General features: G+C 44.8%; 2 protein-coding genes across 6 annotated transcripts; both read left to right on the forward strand.

Moving 5' to 3' along the window:
- Positions 1-833: 833 nt before the first annotated feature.
- ORMDL1 (ORMDL sphingolipid biosynthesis regulator 1) lies at positions 834-6,083 on the forward strand. The gene is made up of 2 exons (XM_060177593.1): positions 834-1,241; positions 5,641-6,083. The coding sequence occupies exons 1-2, from the start codon at positions 1,093-1,095 to the stop codon at positions 5,774-5,776; spliced, it is 285 nt and encodes a 94-aa protein (XP_060033576.1). The 5' UTR covers positions 834-1,092; the 3' UTR covers positions 5,777-6,083.
- A 4,632-nt stretch (positions 6,084-10,715) lies between these two features.
- On the forward strand, positions 10,716-20,919 carry OSGEPL1 (O-sialoglycoprotein endopeptidase like 1). 5 transcript variants are annotated; one of them, XM_007529000.3, is made up of 9 exons: positions 10,719-10,780; positions 12,719-12,959; positions 15,025-15,412; positions 16,293-16,497; positions 16,574-16,722; positions 18,629-18,759; positions 18,880-18,951; positions 19,905-20,009; positions 20,102-20,919. In XM_007529000.3, exons 2-8 carry the CDS (start codon positions 12,739-12,741, stop codon positions 19,981-19,983), a joined length of 1,245 nt encoding a protein of 414 aa, XP_007529062.2. In that variant the 5' UTR covers positions 10,719-10,780; positions 12,719-12,738; the 3' UTR covers positions 19,984-20,009; positions 20,102-20,919. The 5 variants fall into 5 exon arrangements, 4 of the variants coding, with proteins under 4 accessions (XP_060033565.1, XP_016046259.2, XP_007529062.2 ...); XM_016190773.2 differs by lacking the exon at positions 18,880-18,951 and having other exon boundaries at positions 10,717-10,780; XR_001601639.2 differs by lacking the exon at positions 20,102-20,919 and having other exon boundaries at positions 18,880-19,259.
- The last annotated feature ends 24 nt before the right edge of the window (positions 20,920-20,943 follow it).

Consider the following 20,943-nt stretch of genomic DNA (forward strand, 5'->3'; position numbering starts at 1 on the left):
GTGTTGGGTTCCTTAGGATCTATCCCCAGGAGAGGAATTGCAGGGTCATAGGGCAGGTCCATTTCTATCCTTCTGAGAGTTCCCCAGACTGTTCTCCACAGAGGTTGGACCAATTGACATTCCCACCAGCAGTGCAGGAGGGTTCCTTTGACCCCACACCCTCTCCAGCATTTGCTGCTGTTACCTTTTCTGATGTGTGACATTCTCACAGGAGTGAAGTGTATCTCATTGTTGTCTTGATTGGCATTTCTCTAATAATCAGAGACTTGGAGCATTTTTTCATGTGTTTCTCGGCCTTTTGGATCTCTTCTGTGGTGACTATTCTGTCCATATCCTCTCCCCATTTTTGGATGGGGTTATTTGTTGTCTTGTTGAGATTTGCAAGTTCTTTATATATTCTGGTTATTAGCCTCTTGTCTGATGTATGTCATGTAAAGATCTCCCATTCTGTGAGCAGTCTCTTGGTTTGGGTAGTGGTTTCTTTAGCTGTGCAGAAGCTTTTTAATTTGATGTAGTCCCATAGGTTTATACTTGCCTTAGTCTTCTTTGTAATTGGATTCGTTTCATTGAAGATGCCTTTAAAATGTATGTGGAAGAGTTCTGCCAATATTTTCCTCTAAGTATCTGATAGTTTCTGGTCTAACATCCAAATCCTCGATCCACTTGGAATTTACTTTCATATTTGGTGAAATACAGTGATTCAGTTTCATTCTTCTGCATGTTTCAACCCATTGTTTCCAACACCATTTGTTGAAGAGACTCTGCTTTCCCCATTGAATAGTCTGGGCACCTTTGTCAAAGATTAGATGTCCTTAGGTGTGGGGGGTATTTCCAATTTTTTAAGAAATAAGAACAGGTTGCTTTTGGCTCACTTTTTATTGGATTTTCAGCAAATAATATTTATAGGACCCTAAATGCCTTTATTTTACTATCCCATAATGGCCACAGTCTTTACACAATTATATGACAGCCTCAAACTTGGCCTGTTAAGTGAAGTCACATTTTCTGTCAGAATATGGACGTTCTTAAGGCTTACTGACAAGGTTAATTTTGCATTTTATTTTGATTGTATAGTCGCTTGTTTTCCAGGGGATGTATGTATTTCTGCATGCAGTCAAAGGAACACCTTTTGAAACTCCTGACCAGGGGAAAGCAAGACCCCTGACTCACTGGGAACAGCTGGACGATGGAGTACAGTTCACATCTTCACGGAAGTTTCTCACAATTTCTCCAATAATCCTGTAAGTGGTAGAAATGCCATTCTTTCTCAAGGTGAATCTCTTTAGTATTTTTAACCGGGTCACCTCTCAGCTCTGGCTTATACTGGTCGGTGCCAGGGCCTGGGGCGTTGGCGCCTTAGACCTGAAAGTCTTTTTGCATCGCCACTATGGTGTCTTCTTTTTTTAAATATTTTTATTTTTCAATCTTGATTTATTTTTATAATTTCTTTATTGGGGAATTAATGTTTCACATTCAACAGTAAATACAATACTCTGTGCATGCATATCATTCCCCAGTTTCCCGTATAACAATACAACCCCCACTAGGTCCTCTGTCATCCTTCTTGGACCTGTATTCTCCCCACCCACCCACCCCAGACTATGCTGTCTTCTAAGCCCTAAACTAAACCTAGGATCCCCCCCCCCTTTTTATTTTTATTTTATACAGCAGGGAAAAGAGAGATACCTGCAGTACTGCTTCACTACTCTTGAAGTTTCCCCCTTGTAGGTAGGGACCAAAGATTTGAACCCAGATCCTTGTGCATAGTAACATGTGCACTCAACCAAGTACCCCACTGCCTGACCCCAGAAATTTTTAAGTACAAGACTGAATAAAGCAGTCCATTAATTTAGCTGAATTTGAATCTTAAAAACAATATTTTGCTGAAAACTATCAATAAATAGCTACCTCAGAGTACAAGATACTAATTAGCAGAGTTATTAACACAATAATAAAAGATTGTAAAGTTTTCATAGCACGTCGAGTCATTACATATGAAGACAGCATTAAATGTTCCTTAGAATGCTGACACATTCTAGCAATTATAAGACAAATACATTGTTCTTAAATTGCTTTCAGAAAACCTAAACACATAACCACACTACAAACTTCTTTCACTGTCGGATTTATGTCTCCAAATCCCCCAATGGACTTGGCTAACAGGAACATGTCATTGATTCCTATTCCATTTGAGTCCTCTTGAAAAAAAACATCATGACTTAGAGATGACAAGTTTAAGTTTTCGCTGTAATGTAAGACCTGGTCGAGTCCTGTAGCGGTCAGCCCGCCTGATCTGCTCATGAGTAAAACCGTAGCTGTGTGAATGGGACTGGCTCTAATACTATAAGAGCATCAGTGAAGTCGCAACCCTGTAAAGCAGTTTTCTATTCAGCATTTCATTTCAGTGCTGCTAGGAACTGAGCCTAGGACTTTGGGGCATCAGGCCTTAAAGTCTTGTGTATAAACACTATGCTGTCTCCCCAGTCTTTATTTTTACCACTTTTTAGTATTTCTCTGATGGAAATTTTATTTTACTATATACTTTTCTTTAAGGAATTTTTTTTCCCCCTTTGGTCATCACCAGGTCTTCATTGCTTAAGGTTTACTTGTTAAGATTTATATATATATATTAGAGCTGAGGAGACAGCGTAATGATTGTGCAAAAAGACTTCCATGCCTGAGGCTCTGAAGACCCAGGTTCAAACCGGTTCACCACCATAAGCCAGAGCTGAACAGTGCCCTGGTCTCTCTCTCTTTCTGAATCTTCTCCCTCTGTATCTCTTTCATTAAAATAAATAAAATATTTTTAAAAATAAATAAAAATACATTTAAATATTAACAAGAGCATGATTCGGGCACATGCAATGCTGGGGATTGAACTCAGGACCTCATACCTGAGAGACCAATGTTTTATACAATGTACCACCCTCCTATCCCAGGTTGACTTTCTTTAGATGAAGATGAGGTGGAGTGGGAGGAGATGGGGCTGGAGGGAGGAGCCACAACAGCAGGGAAACTTCTTCCTTTGCAGTGGGGGTCTGACTCAAAGCTGGGTTGTGTGCCTGGGGAAGCAGACGCTAGGTAGGTGAGCTCTTTTGCTGACTCTGCAAAGACTTTATAATAGTTCGCATGGAATTCCATATCCAGTACAACTACTTGCAAGTGGTGGATGTTTCATATATAACTTGATCAAACACCTAAGCATAATGTATCTGTAGTAGAATCAGTGCGTTCTGCAAGAGCTGGAAATAAAGGCATGCACATCTCAAACTGGGACTGAAGGGGAGTTTGGTTTTGTATAGACGTTCAAATATGGGAAACATGTTCAAATGAATATAATAAACTTGTCATAAAATGGCACTTTTTTCTCCCATACATTTATAGCACTTTGAGGAAGGTTTTTTTGTTGCTTTGTTTTAATTCTGTGTAAGTTAATGTCAAAGGGAAAAAAAAATTGTCTGATGTAAGAAAGTAACCATATTAACAAGAATATAGCTTATTCAGATAGCCCCAAGCTGGAATGTCGACTCTACTACTTTCTATCTTTGTGATATAACTGTGTTCATTTGCTTCAGCTGTGAAATGCCAAGGATTGTGTTATGCTACATCTCTTTGAAAAAAAAAAATCTGGCATACTGAATTTTCATTAAGAACTGGCAGAAAAATTCAATAAAGATACAGCTCCACATATCAGATTCCTAAGATGCATTTTTGACCTACATATATAATTTCAAATACTCTGGTTAAATTCCTTCCATAAGTAAAGAAACTATATTAAAGTTATCTTTACACTATTTATACTTACTAGAATACTTCCACATTTGCTACTTTGGCCTTTTGTAAGTTAAGTAGGGTGTGCACTGTTATCCCCAAAGTTTGACAAAACACGACAGACTCAAATGCATTACTTTCCTCCGGACTTTTTAAATAGTTAGATTCATAAACCCGCTAAACCCTAACCTTCCAGCTTCTAGCCTGGTCTCATCCTCGGGTACAATACGCTTCCTTGCAAACAAATGCTATCACACTGACTCCTAGCTGGACTTCACAGTGATCTTGGTAGGCTGTTTCAGTTTTTGTTACAAGTTAAGTAATTTACCGACAATCCACACACACAATTAGTTTTTGTTAAAAGACATAGTGAACATTCGACAAGTCATAATTAGAAGATGTCCCAAGATTTATTATTTCTAATATGTCAGATTAGATTAAGTTCAAAATATTGGGAAATCAAATGAGTATTTTATTTAGTGAAGGGAGTGTAAGATCTGTCTTCAGGTCTGTGAAAGTAGGAAGAGAACATTTTAAAGCATAGGTTGAGGAATATGGTTCATTTTAGAGAAAGATTTTTCTGATTTTGTGAAACAGTTGGGATATTACAGAATCACTCAGTGTAGATTGTTCTGCAAGTTATGTTTCCAGCTTTCTGTGATTTTTTTTTTGGTCATACTTGGAAATTGCTGTTTTACCCATATTACATAAATTACTTATCTCTTATTACTAAAAAACAATGACAGTACATAGAAGTCTGTGAGAATTCTTTGTACTATAAAACTGTACCTGTAGGCAATGGCGCAGCAGCTTAAGCACAGGTGGCGCAAAGCGCAAGGACCGGCGTAAGGATCCCGGCTCCCCACCCGCAGGGGAGTCGCTTCACAGGCGGTGAAGCAGGTCTGCAGGTGTCTGTCTTTCTCTTCCCCTCTCTGTCTTCCCCTCCTCTCACCATTTCTCTCTGTCCAACAACGACATCAATAAAAACAATATAGTAACTAGAACAATAAAAAACAAGGGCAACAAAAGGGAATAAATAAATATTTTTTAAAAAACTGTAATAAGCACTTGTATGCTAATTTTTAGTTATGATCAACTCAAATGCAGCCTTTTATTCTTTGCCTGGTAACGCACTCTTTCAGCCGCTCAGTAGTATGCCTGCACTATGCTGTGCCCGTGACTAATGAATGCTAAACGCTCTTAGTTTATGGTCTTAAAAACGACCTAGGCTTGTTAACACAAATGTCTCATGTTGGATGCTTTTTAATATGCTTATACATTTAGCTGTAGGAAAACAGCTGGGATTTTATAGCAGTGCCTTTCAAGTTTGCAGTTAAAGTGGTTGTAGGCATGTTCGACTACAGTATAGAAATGAGACTATCAAAAGGTATCATGATTGTTCCTTTCTTTCAAACATACTGAAAGTACCAGTGCAGCAAAACCCCATTTTCCACAGGTTCATATTATCTTTATGAGTCTGAAGCTTTAAGAATATGATGGATACCTTAGCTTCAGATCTTCGCCTCACAAACATGTTCACTAATAGAAAACTGCATTTGGAATTTCAGGTACTGCCTGCCTGCACAGTCTAGCTTGAGAACCTTTTGCTTTAACGGATGCTCCATTAACTTCATTTCACATACTTGCAAAAACAAAGGCCGCACATGTGCCTCCAGAGACAAAGGTTTTAATTCCATAATAAAAATGATTTAGACTAACAGGCTCTGATGCTTCCTCCTTTTTAAGTGCTCAGAAAAGGTTTTGTTTTTAGTAATTACCTAGCTGTCAGTGGCCTTTTTCTGCATTTTGATTTTTAGCTCTTAAGTAATTTCAGTTTTAGATGTTACATATGTTCTTTTATTTCTACAGATATTTTCTGGCAAGTTTCTATACGAAATATGATCCAACTCACTTCATCCTAAACACAGCTTCTCTCCTGAGTGTGCTAATTCCCAAAATGCCACAGCTACACGGTGTTCGGATCTTTGGAATTAATAAGTACTGAAGTGTTTTGACACTGGACAAAGTTGTTTTCAGCTGAGTTTCCTGCAAGGAAGGAATGCTAGTCAACTGCACTGTTTCTGTGACAATGTGAAATACAGCCTTTCCGTGGGAGAACTGAGCACTGGCTCTTCATAGGCTGTTTGGAAGTGCAGACCTTGGCTAAAAGGCGCTTTAATGTTTAATGCATCTCATGGATTGTTGAAGAGAGGCTGCATTGTTAGGCTGGGCAGGCCCAGCGTAAGATGTAAATGACTATGATATGAGGGGAAAATAGACACATTCAAGGAAATAAAGAGATTTTGAAGAAACTGGGAACAGTTAGTTTATAACGAATGGATATTATGTTAGGAGACAAGAACTGCCAGTCACTCAGTGTTCAGTTTAAGCAGAGTTACATGTAAACCCAGCATCTTCTACTCACGGGTTTATTACTGACTGTTTTGTTTTGCTACATACTCCTCTTGTGTTGACTAAGCAGCCGTCTACACACTTGTCTTACACAGACCAATTTCTGCCTTAGAAATGGGCTTCTTTGGGTAGTATCTCATGGTGTGTAGATGGATGGATCGCTTTTACATTTACTAAGTTGCTGGGTTGTTGAAGGTTCCACTTCATGTGTGATGGGTGATAGAAACTAGACATCTTAGAAATAGCTTCTCAGGCTTCCAGTTTTGGAGCAAAGTGGATTTTGCTGCCTTTTCAGGCACAGGGCAACTAAACCAATTAAGAAAATAATTTATTTCACACAGTTAAGGTATGTGGTAATTTATTTGGTTAAGCATTCTTACTGTTGAAGTCTGCCAATCTTTAGAAAAGGAGATATAAAGTTGACAGGTGTAGAGACAACCTGTGGTCTTAAGAAGCTGATGCAGTAGTAGTCAAATAAATAATGGAATCTTCTTCAGCAGGTCTGAACTAAAACATAACATCATCCTAATTCCTCCTGCTCGTAGCACCCTGGCCCCCCAGATTTTGCCCATTAATATCTTGCAGTTCCATACAGAAACCATAGTGTATGCAACCCCAAATGGTAACTCGTTTGAAAGCAGTGACCATACTGAATTCTTGCAACTTAAGAGAAGTTGCTTATAGTTGATGACATTAATTGCAAGAAATTTCTATATAATATTTGGAAAATAAACATGTCCAAAAAAACAAAGTTCCAATATGGGATCAAACTAAAAACTACAGTAAGGTTTGTAAACAAAAAAAATGAGTTAAAAAAAAAAAATACCAACTTAAAAATCAATTTGCTTCAATAAACTGACCTTTGGGGATACGGGCCATTGTTTTGTACTTTCAAGTAATCAAGTTTACAAATCAGATGTGTTATATGTCTTTGTATATTTGCCTTGTCTTGTGTATTTTGAAATAATCCATAACCTACACGTTAATAAAAGTTGTTCTTTGGTGTAAGATTATTGCAAAAACTCTCCAGTTTAGTCATCAAAGTAATGCTTAATATTTTTCAAGTTTATTTTTTAAGCAGCCAGATTTGTAAAATTATGGTGATTGGAAGTATTTCCTGGCTTCCTAATTTCATCTCGAAAGACTTTTTTTTTTTTTTGCAGATTTTAGAGAAAGCTGCCTCTAAGATAGGCCTTTTGCTGCCCTCTTCCCCCTTCATACATCAGTGTCTTAAAACTTTATTCAGTGGATAGTTTAAGGCCTACTTGGTTGTAGGTACTCTTAGGTGTTGTGGATACATTATGTGGACAACATACAGCCAAGTCCTTTCCCTTATGTGCTTAATTGCAAGTTGAAAAACGGATAATTATGTAAAATTATGCACATTTCATGTAGTGATAGATACATGCAGAACCAAAAGGAATAGTGTAAGTGCCATTTCACTCTATTACTCAAGAGAAAATCACATTCCTTCCTAATGACGCCTAGAGTTCTGCTGCTTCACATCATTCAGCATTCAGACTCCGCACAGGCCAGAAGATAGTCGATTTGCCGTTGGCACCAGCTGACATAAGGATGATGATTTTAATACACACCTCCTGAGCATGATTAAGATTCCCAGAAAAACCATACTGATTGAGTCCAGGCTAGATTCCATCGTAGAATAGAAAAATATTGAGACCAGGCGGTGGTGCACCTGGTTAAGTGTGTGCATCACAGGGCACAAGGACCCGGGTTCAAGCCCCTGCCCCCCCCCCCCCCCCCGCCTGCAGGGGGAAAGCTTCAGGAATGATGGGCAGGGCTGCAGGTGTCCGTCTCTTTCCCTCTATATCTAGCTCACTTCCCTCTGTTTCTATATCCAATAGTAAATACATATAAGAAAAAGTCAAAAAGAACTTCTGTGCCAAGTGGTGGTGCACCTCGTAGAGTGCACACATTACCATGCATGAGGACTTGGTTTCAAGCACCGGGTTCCCACCTGCAGAGGGGAATCTTTACAAACGATGAAACAGCACTGCAGCTGTCTATCTTCCTGTTTCCTCTCAATTTGTCTCTATCAAAGAGAAAGAGAGGAGCCACAAGGAGTTCATCATAAAGATGCCCTGTGCCCCAGTGATGTCTAGCTGCAGTAAAAATATTAGGACTTGGGAGGTGACATAATGGTTCTGTGAAAGAACCATCTTTTGGGCCTGAGCCTCAGAGGTCCCAGGTTCAGTCCCCAGCACCTCCATAAACCAGAGCTGAAAAAGGAAAGAAATCTGTTCAAATCTTTTAAGTTCACACAAGAATGTTGAATACATATTACGCTGAAGATTGCCTACATAATAAGCAAAGTTCATATGATTCATCATGAAAATAGGGTTTTTTTCCCAAGAAATGTCTGCCCCTTTCTAGAAATTATTAGTGATTTGTATTGATTTACAAAATTATAAGACTGGGTATAATTCCACACTGTTCCCAACACCAGAGTTCTGTGCCCCACTCCCTCCATTGCGGGCTGCAGTATTCCTCCCAACGTCACAGATAGGGTGACTATTATTTCTATGATTGTCTAGATTTGCCTTTCCTCCCCCCCCGCCCCCCGTCCTGCCTTCTTTCTTAAGTCACACGCACACCTTTTCCTACTTCATAATGTCCTTTCTTTTCCCTCTCATCTTTCTAGGTCCTGAAGAAATTGGAGTTCAGGGCTCTCTGGCCTTCCTTTAACATTTTTCCTCCTTGGGAGTATGGACCAATTATTATTATTATTTAACCAGAGCACAGCTCAGCTCTGGCTTATGGTGGGGCAGGGGATTGAACCTGGGACTTTGGAGCCTCAGGCATGAGAGTCTCTTTGCATAGCCGATACGCTGTCTCCCTTCAACCCTAGGACCAGAATCATTTATGGGGAGCAGAAGGTGGGAGTTGTGGCTTCTGTCATTGCTTCTCCTCTGGACTAGGTGTTGGCAGGTGGATCCGTCCCCAGCCTGTCTGTCCTTCCCTCTGGGGCTGGGCTGTGGTGAGGGGGCTCCAGCACTGAGACCAGGGAAGGGGGGTCAGCACCGAGTCAGGGCAGGGGGGTCAGCACCGAGTCAGGGCAGGGGGGTCAGCACCGAGTCAGGGCAGGGGGGTCAGCACCGAGTCAGGGCGGGGGGGTCAGCACCGAGTCAGGGCGGGGGGGTCAGCACCGAGTCAGGGCGGGGGGGTCAACAGTGAGTCAGGGCGGGGGGGTCAGCACCGAGTCAGGGCGGGGGGTCAGCAGTGAGTCAGGGCAGGGGGGTCAGCACCGAGTCAGGGCGGGGGGGTCAGCACCGAGTCAGGGCGGGGGGGTCAACAGTGAGTCAGGGCGGGGGGGTCAGCACCGAGTCAGGGCGGGGGGTCAGCAGTGAGTCAGGGCAGGGGGGTCAGCACCGAGTCAGGGCGGGGGGGTCAGCACCGAGTCAGGGCGGGGGGGTCAGCACCGAGTCAGGGCAGGGGGGTCAGCACCGAGTCAGGGCGGGGGGGTCAACAGTGAGTCAGGGCAGGGGGGTCAGCACCGAGTCAGGGCGGGGGGTCAGCAGTGAGTCAGGGCAGGGGGGTCAGCACCGAGTCAGGGCGGGGGGTCAGCAGTGAGTCAGGGCAGGGGGGTCAGCACCGAGTCAGGGGCAGGGGGGTCAGCACCGAGTCAGGGCGGGCGGGGGGGTCAGCACCGAGTCAGGGCGGGCAGGGGGGTCAGCACCGAGTCAGGGCGGGCGGGGGGATCAGCACTGAGCCCGGGGCAGGTGCCCAGCACACGGCTGCGGTCGTCCGCCCCGGGCGGCGCCATCGGCACAGGCGCTCGCTGAGGCGTCTCCACGGCCGCGGCTTCCATGTCAGCGCTCTGCACCGAGCCGTGCGTGTGCCCCGGCCTCCACGCTGTCGGGAAATATCAGGGTCACCGCCGGTGTTGATTCCTGTAAAATGAAACAAGAAGGGGCCGGGTGGTGGTGCACCTGGTTAAGCGCATATGTTATAGTGCGCAAGGACCCAGGTTCAAGCCCCCGGTCCCCACCTGCAGGGGAGAAGCTTCATGAGTGGTGAAGCAGTGTTGCAGGTGTCTCTCTATCTCTCTCCCTGTCTATCACCCCCTTCCCTCTCAATTTCTGGCTGTCTCTATCTAATACATAAATAAAGATAATAAAAAATTTAAAAAAAAAAAATGAAACAAGAAATCTACACCCGCCTCCTTTCCGGTAAGGCTCTAAGCTCAGACAACATAACAAAGACGGGACGTCGCACGAGGGTGGTCGTCCTCCGCTCACCTGCCACGCCGTCGGAGGGCCGTTGACGTAATCACCTCGCGCAGCTTCCGGAACGACAGGCGTGACGATGAAGACGAGCGACGCCCCTTTCCCCCGGCCCTCCTCCTCCCCCGCGGTTGCGGGCGCCGTTTGATGACATCATCCCCAGCGCCCTGGGTGCGCGCTCCTTTCGCCGGGCTTCCGAGCGACGCGCCGTAGGGCCGTGACTACTGACGTAGGCGGAGCGACTCGGGCGCGGTCCCGATGACGTCACTCCCGGGCGCCCGTTCTGGATTCTTGGCCGGGCTGCGGAGCTTTTGTACAGACGCACGGGACGCGCGTCCTGGTTGTCGAGGAAGGTGGGTGATGGCTCGGCCCTGCCTGCAGCCCCGCGCGAGCCGAACCCCAGCCGCAGGGGACACTCGGGGGCTGCTGGGCTGAGCTTGACTGGCGGCCGAGCTTGATGGTCGTGTTTTGTTTGTTTGTTTTGTTTTTACATCGTTTTTATTTGTCACCCGAGCACGTTGCTCAGCTGTGGCCAAAGTGCGGCCGGGGGCCTGAACCTGGGCCTTTGCAGCCTCGGGCGTGAGCGTCTCTGCAGAACCGTCGTGCGGTGTCCCCCGCCCTGTGGCCGCAAAGCTGAGGGGCCCGGGTGGCCTCGAGAGCCTGCAGCTGCGGTGCAAAGCCCGGCCGAGCTCGTCGCCCTGCCCCCGACCCCGGGGCCGCGCAAACCCTGCTGCCGAGGCGGAAATGGAGACACGCAGCAAGGGGGCGAGGCCGGAGGGTGGGCGGATCCTTGAGGAAACGGAGATTTAACAGGATTGTTCGTGGACTTCAGCTTCCTGAGAAGGCTTGCTTAGAAGACCAAATCTTTTTTATTAGAGATTGAATAATGATGAACAAGCTTGTGGGATGAGAGGGTACAATTCCCACCACCAGAGTTGGCAACTCCTTTGGAAGGCTCCGTATTCTTTATCCCTCTGGGAGTACGGGCCAACATTATCTTTATTTATTTGGTAGAGTCAGCCCGAAATCTAGAGGGAAGGGGGAGAGAGAGACAGAGAGACCCCTGCAACCCGGCTTCACCACTCAGGAAACTTCTCCCCTGCAGGTGGGGACCGCGGGGCTCGAACCCGGGTCCCTGTGCGCTCAGCCAGGTGCGCCGCCACCCGGCCCCTGGACCAACATTCTTTGTGGGGTGCAGAAGGTGGAAGGTCTGGCTTCTGTCATTGCTTCCCCGCTGCACATGGGTGTTGACAGGTGGATCCACACTCCCAGCCTGTCTCTCTCTTTCCCTGGTGGGGCAGGGCTCTGGGGAAGCGGAGCTCCAGGACACACGGGTGGGGTCGTCTGTCCAGGGAAGTCTGGTCGGCCTCTGACAGCCTCTGCAAATTAGTGGCTGGAAGCAAAAAAAAAAAAAAAAAAAAAAAAAAAAATTGTTTAATAAACAGCAACCTAAAGGTAGGGGTAGAGCAAATGAAACTAGGGGTCTTGAAAGTATTTTTTCTTTTCTTTATTTTTTCATCAGCCCACTGCTCAGCTCTGGCTTATGGCGGTGTGGGGGATTGAACCTGGGATGTGAGAGCCACAGGTGTGAAAGTCTCTTTGCATCACCATTAGCTATCTCCCCCCACTCGGAAGTGTATTTTTGGTGCGTTCCAAGGGGCCCCTGACTTCAGTGATGTTCGCCTGAGCCTGACAGCTGACATGCAGATAGAATAAAAATATGTCTGGGAAGATGGTGTCAGGGTTTAGAGTAGGGCTAGAACGCTGCAAATCCTTAAATTTTATTTTGAACAGTGCTCCCAGGAAAAACTCTGGTGGTTATCCTTGGGGAGGAGGGAGGCACATAACATGGGTGACTAAATTATCTTGTATATTGCTATTAAATCACTCATAAAAAATCCCAAAGAGTGTTCCCAAGAAGTAGTCTGTTCCATTTTGCCGTTGATGTATAACATTTTGCCTTAAGTTTAACAATCAATAATGTACTGTGATATTAGCTATCTGTAAAGAAAATGTATATTTTTGTGAGAACAATATGGAAGTAATACTAACAAAAGTATATCTAACTTAACCTGTTTTCACCCTTAGCATGGAGTGTCATGCTGTTACTTATATTGACTGGCTGCTGTGTAGCCTGAAAGACTTGACAAACTTTTACAAACTTTCATGTAATTTTATAAAACTAGATACTGAGAATTCACCAGATTTTTAGAATTTTGCTTAGCTCAATGCCTCATTGGTTAATATCAGTTCAAAATAGAAATAGATTTATCTCTATGACTCTTTTCCAGAAATCATCGACAGAGGAGGTATGCTAATATTAAATAAGACCGCAGGAGTCTTTTTTAAGCCATCAAAAAGAAAAATATGTGAATTTCTGAGAAACTTTAATTATCACCCTGGGAAACTATTTCTCCATAAAGTAGTTCTGGGAATTGAAACCAGCTGTGATGACACAGCAGCCGCTGTGGTGGATGAGACCGGAGATGTCTTGGGAGAAGCGATACATTCCCAAACTCAAGTCCATTTAAAGTAAGTAGCCACGAGCTCGGGAGTTTACTTAAGGAAAAAAAAAAGTAGAGTGGAATAATGTTTCTGTGTTGTCATGTGTGGAGATTGAATTTTAGGAGCTGGTTTCATTAGTGCAAATTCTTTTTTATAAATTCTTTTTAAATATTTACTTATTTGATAGAGATAGAGAATTTGAGAGAGGAGGGGGAGGTCGGGGAGAAAGAGACAGAGAGACATCTACAGCCCTGCCTCACCACTCATGAAGCTCCCCCCCCCCAGCAGGTGAATGCAGAATCCTCTAAACGGCACTTTAGAAAAAGACTTGACACCCTTCAGTCTAGCTCGAAAGCGCCCCACAGTTAAGTCTGCGTCTTGCCCGATCCTGTCACCAAAACGAAAGTAAGCTCTCACCCAACTCAGTAATATTTTTTGATATGAGTGGTGCATTTGGCATACCAGCTAGTTTTCTTAAAATATTTTTTAATCTTTATTTTTATGGAAAGAGGCTGCCAGAAATTGAGAGGAGTGGAGAGATAAAGAGGGGGAGAGACAGAGGGACCCCTGCAGCCCGGCCTCACCACTCGTGAAGCTTCCCCCCTGCAGCTGGGGACTGAGGCCTCAAACCCGGATCCTTGCTCACTGTAACATGTGCGCTCAGCCAGGTGCACCTCCACCCGGCCCCACCCACTAGTGTTTTTGTTTGTTTTCAATATTTGAGGTGGTCATCTACTACTTTTCCTACATATATATATATATATATATATATATATATATATATACCGAGAATCAAAATTACCCACCTGAGCATGGACCGCCAGCATCTATTTCAGTATTGTAAGCTCTCTGCTGCTCTGCCATTTCCGCCAGTCTCGTGTGTGTTCAAAACATCTTTATCTTCTCATCTTCATTGCACAAGTGTCTTCATGCTCCTGTAATTTTTTTTCCTAGTCATTACTACTCATTACCTGAATCATCTTCGGTGTCTTAAGTCTATTATATCCAGTTAGTTATTACAGGTTTCTTTTTTTTTTTTTAATTGACATAGCATTTTACAAGACTGTTTTTGTTTTGGGGTACAACTTCACATCTCCTCAAAATATGTTAGCACACCATGCCCAAGACCAAAATGCTAATCTCCCAGCACAAGGTAAATCAAACACAGACCCGACAGCCCCCTCTCCTCAGGAGCCTGAGATCTGATGTCAGAGACTAAGGGTTTAAGTTTGGCTTTTTTTTAATTTATATTTTTTAATACTTATCTATTTATTATTGGCTAGAGACAGAGAAATTGAGAGGTGGGGGAGAGCCAGAGAGGGAAAGAGATAAAGAGACCCCTGCAGCCCTGCTTCACCACTTGTGAAGCTTCCCCTCACCCCCAGGTGGGGACCAGGGCCTTGAACCTGGGTCCTTGTGCACTGTAATGTGTGTGCTTAACTAGGTGCACCACAACCCAGCCCCTATATTTGACTTTTTAAGTTCTCCTGCGTTGTTTCCTTAGACCCCACGTATGAGTGAGATCATCCTCTCAGTGTTTTCAGTCTTTCTCCTCCTGGTTATTTCTCTTAGCAGGATCCCCTTCAACTCCAACTCTGCTGTAGCAAAAGGCAAGAATGTGAAGCCAGGTATTAGTCCGTTACTTGTACATACACACCATAGCCTCCTTATCCACTCCCCTGTTGTTATTCACAAATTTCTCGCTCCACTCATATTGGTCACCCAGGTAAGATGTAGGCACGTGACAGAAATAGTCTTGCAGAGGCCTATTAAATAGTTTTCCCTGTTCACAAGAGACATTATTTTTCCTTGTTCAAGACTTCTTCCTTAAAATGTTTCCTAGGATTATCTTGGGGATCTCATTCATCATCAAACAGATCCATAGTAGCTTGTGGAGAGTTTTGAAAAGTCAGACACATACCCTTGCACACTACATACGGAGTTTTTAATAGCAGGTTGCACTGTAAGACCCATATTTAAAGTATTTACTGTCCTAGCTATATAGTGATTCATTTTAAAGCCTATCTTCAGTAACAATGTGTGCTATTTTCTTTCTTTTTATGATCTGAACACCTGTCTCTGTTTCTCTCAGAACAGGTGGCATTATTCCTCCAGTGGCTCAACAGCTTCACAGAGAACATATTGCGCGGATAGTGCAGGAAGCTTTGTCTGCGAGTCAGGTCTCTCCCAGTGAACTCTCCGCAGTCGCAACCACCGTCAAGCCGGGACTTGCTTTAAGCTTGGGAGTGGGCTTGTCCTTTAGCTTACAGCTCGTAGCCCAGCTCAGAAAGCCCTTCATCCCCATCCATCATATGGAGGCCCACGCGCTCACTGTTAGACTGACCAGTGCAGTTGACTTTCCGTTCTTGGCTCTCTTGATTTCTGGAGGTCATTGTCTGCTGGCATTAGCTAGAGGGGTTTCAGATTTTTTGCTGCTTGGGCAGTCTTTGGATATAGCACCAGGTGACATGCTTGACAAGGTAACTAAAAAACAACTGATACCGTCTTTTTTATTAAGGTATTTATTTCATTAGAGATCTGTAGATACTAGATTACAGGGGCCGGGCGATGGTGCACCTGCAACTTCACAAGCGGTGAAGTAGGCCTGGAGATGTCTCTCTGTCTCTCTCCCTCTCTATCTTACCGCCTCTCTCAATTTCTTTCTGTCCTATCCAGTAAAATGGAAAAAAGGCCTCCAGGAGCAGTGGATTCATAGTGCAGGCACCAAGCCCCAGCAATAACCCTGGAGGCAAAATATATATATGTGTGTATTACCATTCATGTAGTTATTTATGAATGATGTTTTACTAGGCTGAAAAAAATATATATACAGCAAGAAAAAAGGATAGTGGGAGTCGGTCGGTAGCCCAGCGGGTTAAGCGCAGGTGGCGCAAAGCGCAAGGACCGGTGTAAGGATCCCAGTTCGAGCCCCCGGCTCCCCACCTGCAGGGGAGTCGCTTCACAGGTGGTGAAGCAGGTCTGCAGGTGTCTGTCTTTCTCTCCCCCTGTCTGTCTTCCTCTTCTCTCTCCATTTCTCTCTGTCCTAACAACGACAACATCAATAACAACAATAATAACTACTACAACAATGAAAAACAAGGGCAACAAAAGGGAAAAATAAATAAAAAAGACAAAAGGATAGTACATAGTTGTTGAATAATTTGCATATGCAGTCATGCTTTTAAGCAAAGAACAAAAGTAAATAAGAAGGCAGGCCTGGCGTTGTCTGTTGGCCAGTCAGCCACAGCCTGTGTTTGTATAAGCAGAGCTTGTGTTCTGTTTTCAGTACAAGGAACGCCCTTCACATCTTGATTCCGCAGCTCACTTGTGTGTGTGTGTGTGTGTGTGTGTTCTCACTAGGTTGCAAGAAGACTGTCTCTCATGAATCATCCAGAGTGCTCCGCCATGAGTGGGGGGGAGGCTCTCGAGCATCTGGCCAAGCAAGGGAATAAACTGAGTTTTGATCTCAAACCTCCCATGCAGCGAGCTAAAAACTGTGACTTCTCTTTTTCCGGACTTCAGCACGTTGTTGATAAGCTCGTGATGCAAAAGGAAAAAGAGGAAGGTAGGAATTTCCTCAGTAACGCTGGGCGAGCAGGTAACCCTGCGGTTTTCCTCCAGCTGCTTCCTGGTTTGTGCAGGGCGTGAGCAAGGCCAGCTGCTGTCTGCGGCTGCTGACATCGCGGCCGCGGTCCAGCACACGGTCGCCTGCCACCTCGCCAGACGGACGCATCGCGCCATCCTGTTCTGCAGGCAGAGAGACTTGCTACCTCAGAAGGATGCCGTGGTGGTAAGTGGTTTCACTCCATCTTAAAACAGCGCTAGATCTTCACAGGCGGACTTGCGTCCCAAGAACACTTTACCCTTTGCGTGAGGATAAGAGCATCTTGATGCCGGGTGATAGCCGTGGCAGTGCGGAGACGCGCAGAAAGAAGGTTACCAACCATTTCTGGTGTGGGTGTGACAGCTGTATACGACTTGTGCGTAGCCCGTGTGAAGAGGTCTAAGTCTCCATCCCCTTCTCATTGAATTTCTTTCTTTTTTTGAAAAAGGAAAAGAAAAACTATTTGCTACTTTCTGTTTGTAGAAATTTTTTTTGCCTCCAGGGTTATGGCTGGGGCTCGGTGCCTGCACTGCAGATCCACAGCTCCTGGAGGCCATTTTTCCCCCTTTTGTTGCCCGTGTTGTTGTAGCCTTGTTGTGGTCATTATTGTTGTTGATGTCATTCGTTGTTGGATAGGACGGAGAGAAATGGAGAGAGGAGGGGAAGACAGAGGGATCCTCACGCGGGTCCTTGCGCCTCACGCCACGTGCGCTTAACCCGCTGCGCTACCGCCCGACCCCCAGGTGTGTCTGTTTTAATCCTTGTTGCCTTAAGGTTGAGGAGCTTCCAGTGAGTGGCTTCATGTGAAGCATCTGACAGCCGCCTTCTCCAGAGGGACGCGGCAGTGACTGTGTGTTCGGCAGCTGCGCAGGGCATGTTCCGGCTTTACTGCCTGGCTTTCCCTGTTCTCTTCCCGGTCTTCCCACAGCAACTCCTGGAACTAGCTGCCTGTATGATGACCCATTGCTCCTCCTCCTCCTCCTCCTTTTCTATTAGATGGAACAGAGAGACATTAAGAGGGGTGGGAGATGCAGAGCGCAAGCGAGAGAAAGAGACATCTGGCAGACGTGTCACTACTCTGCGCAGCCTCCCCCTGCCCTGCAAGTGGGGAGCAGAGGCTCGAGCCAGGGCCCTGGCACGTGGTAACCTGCACTCAACCAGATGTGCCACTGCCCGGGCCTCTGTTTTCACATTTAAATGCTGAACCACACGATGGAGTATTGGATGAACAACAGCTATAATAGTGTTCAGTTCTGCACATTCTGCGTTTTTGCAGTACCACTGTTTTACGAGACCCTCAGTGTTCGGGGAGTACCCAGTCTCATGCCTCCAGCATACGTTACAAGTCCACAGTCTCCACCCAAGGAGCAGTGTCCCTTCCCCAAAGCTCACTGAGCGCCTTTACCTTACAGTGCAGTCCTCATGGGCCACCCCACCCCACCCCACCCCACCGGCTTTGCTCACCTCAGTGCCCGTGTCCTGAGCCCACAGGGCTGTCTTCACTAGGCTTCGTGCCCGTGGCGTGTTTGTTTGCCCAGGATTTGCTAAGAATTTGGCTCAGACCCATAGATAAGAATTGCTTCATTGCACCAAAGTAAAAGACTCTGGGGGTGGGGGTGTTGGGGGGTCAGGCCCTGGAACATGATGGCAGAGGAGGACCTAGTGGGGGCTGTACTGTTGTGTGGGAAACTGGGAAATGTTAAGCATGTACAAACCATTGTACTTTACTGTCAACTGGAAACCATTAATCCCTCAATAAAGAAATTTTAAAAAAAAAGAGAGAGAAAATGATTCAAACTATTGGGCTATCAAGCATGAAGTCCTGAATTCAGTCACTGACAGCAGCAGAATTTTTTTTTTAAGGTTTTTATTTTACTTATGAGAAAGATAGAAGGAGACAGAAAGAACCAGACATCACTCTGGCACATGTGCTGCCGGGAATCAAACTCGGGACCTCACGCTTGAGAGTCCAAAGCCCCATCACTACGCCACCTCGCAGACCACAGCGACAGAATTTGTAATTGTTTCAAGTTGCGTCACCACAAAAAAGAAAAAAGAAAAGAAGTGCTCATTTTGGTCTTACTTTCTTCAGGTTGCATCTGGAGGTGTTGCAAGCAATTTATATATCCGGAAAGCTCTGGGAGTCGTGATGAACGCCACAGAGTGCACTCTGTTGTGTCCGCCTCCCAGCCTGTGCACAGACAACGGCATTATGATCGCTTGGTACGTCAGTTGAGTTAGAATCTGCTTCACTCCTAACTATGTACAAAATGCCTGTTCAGATACTGAATCTTCTTTCTTGAATCACGGCCTGTTAATTCGATTCAATGATTTTTTATTTAGGAACGGTATTGAAAGACTGCGTGCTGGCTTGGGTGTTTTACATGAAACAGAAGGCATCCGCTATGAACCAAAGTACGTGGTCCCGTTCATCATCATTATGCATTAGAGAAGCCAGATCGAATCAGGCTTTCACTGCTCACTTTCAGTGAACAAATCTTGCTCAACAAGACAGTCGTCACAGGGGCCCGGTGTCACATGTGGTCCAGCCGGGGTCCCTCATTCAGGGCCACACTGCCATCTCCCTCTGCCCGAGGGGCCCTAAAGAAAGAGAGTAGCACTGAAAACCTCTCCCGGCAACAGTGGCAGAATAAGGAATCATCCTGCCCCAGCCAGCTTTTGAGATCACAGAAGAACCAGCAGAAACCTGGTTTGTGGCACAGGTCTGGCCTCAACTGAATGGTAGAAGATTCTTGAACCTTCTGGTTTTGTAGAGGATGATGAGCCTTTTTGTTGTTTTTCTATTTCACTCTGTTTTAAATATAGTAATACTGTATTTGAAGGCAAAAGAATTTCTTTTAAAAACGTGTGAATCCCCAGACTCACTGAGTTGTGTACAAAAAGCATGTCTAGCTTTTTATATATCAGTTATACCTCACATCACTTTTATTTTTTAAATCTCCAAATTTTTCTTTAATGAAAAAAAATTTTTTAAAAAGTTTTAATGAAGCTGGTCACCTTCCCCATTACACTACATTGAGGTCCAGCTGTGTCTCTGTGCCCAAAAACTGCCCCCGGAGTCCAGGAGATCGCTCCTCCAGGAGGAAGCCTTTGCGGTGCACTGACCTGGGCGCAAGCCCTCCCATTGTGGTGTTCTCTGTACCTCTGACTGAAATGAAAATGCCATCCTGGGGAGCGATTGAATCACTAAAGCTTGACTTCCCAACACCACTCAGAAAACCACCACCAGCGGTGAATTAAATGAGATGCACACGCTGCCACAATTCTAAGCAAGGTGGTTTCAGCATTAGCTACGAATCCTGACGCAAAAGCCAAAACCCAAGCCTCTTCTCTCGCTCCTGTTGCAGGTGTCCCCTTGGAGTCGACATATCAAGAGATGTTGCGGAAGCTGCCATCAAAATACCACGCTTAAAAATGGAGATTTGACTTTTGCTTTTCAAAAAGCCCTAAAGGTAGAATTTCAGTAGTAAGGTTTTAAAAGTTTTTATTTTCTTCATCTCATCATTCTGTTCTTTTTTTTTTTTTTTTTTTTTATCTTCAACAGAGAACACAGAATGAAATGAGAGCTTCCCAGATACCCAGTACTCCGAGCAGCCTCTGCCCCTAGTCCTTTTATTCTGTGGACTCAGGGCGAGACAGAGACACAAAACGCTGCTTCCCCACCCGCGGAGTTCTAGTGGTGCTGCCCATGGCACTCCCGTGTGGTGCCAGGAACTGAGCCCGAGCCTCGTGTGCGCATGGTAAGGCCTAGCGCCTTCTACTCATTGAGCCCCTGTTATTTCTCATGTTGGATGGCTGCTCTTCTAAAAGACTGAAATAATGTTAGATGGTTACTAAGGAACATAGTTTGGTTTTTTTTTTTCTTTTTAAATTTTGGAAAACACCCTGTAAAGGAAGGAATGTATTGTTTTTGGCAGATAAAAGACCTTGGCAGGCACAGGATTTCCTCTAAATCCTGACTCGATGGTGTGTAAGTCTAGATCATCTCCTCCTTTCTTTTATTAAGAGAGGAGAAACATTTTTTGGCTCCTACTTAACCTGATTTTCTAATGAGAGGAACTTTAGAAGGGTAGCCAAGTCACGGCTGTGTCAAGCCAAAGAATTCCAGGTCAGTGTGACTATGACTTTCTCTAGCAGGACGTATGCTGTTCCTCACACAGACCTGTGCTATTAGATATCCTCTCTGGAAGATAAAGAATGGGATACCTACGTATGTTAAACCCCATTTGAGATTGTAAGAAATATGACATTCAAATAACCGTTAATTGTAGTATTTGACTTTGTATTTATGGGCTGTATACAGTCACATCTGCTATTTTAGAAATTATAGTTAATCATTGAAAATAAATGAAGTGAAAGGGGTTCTTGTTTTGTTTCTGTCTTGAC

This window comes from Erinaceus europaeus, chromosome 18 (assembly GCF_950295315.1).
Source record: "Erinaceus europaeus chromosome 18, mEriEur2.1, whole genome shotgun sequence".
In the NCBI taxonomy this organism is placed as follows: Eukaryota; Metazoa; Chordata; class Mammalia; order Eulipotyphla; family Erinaceidae; genus Erinaceus; species Erinaceus europaeus.

Coding starts and splice junctions, on each gene's coding strand:
- ORMDL1 (XM_060177593.1), top strand. CDS start 1,093: ATGTATGTATTTCTGCATGCAGTCAAAGGAACACCTTTTGAAACTCCT. Junction 1,242..5,640: donor ACAATTTCTCCAATAATCCT/GTAAGTGGTAGA, acceptor TTATTTCTACAG/ATATTTTCTGGCAAGTTTCT.
- OSGEPL1 (XM_007529000.3), top strand. CDS start 12,739: ATGCTAATATTAAATAAGACCGCAGGAGTCTTTTTTAAGCCATCAAAA. Junction 15,413..16,292: donor CAGGTGACATGCTTGACAAG/GTAACTAAAAAA, acceptor TGTTCTCACTAG/GTTGCAAGAAGACTGTCTCT. Junction 18,760..18,879: donor AACGGCATTATGATCGCTTG/GTACGTCAGTTG, acceptor TTTTTTATTTAG/GAACGGTATTGAAAGACTGC.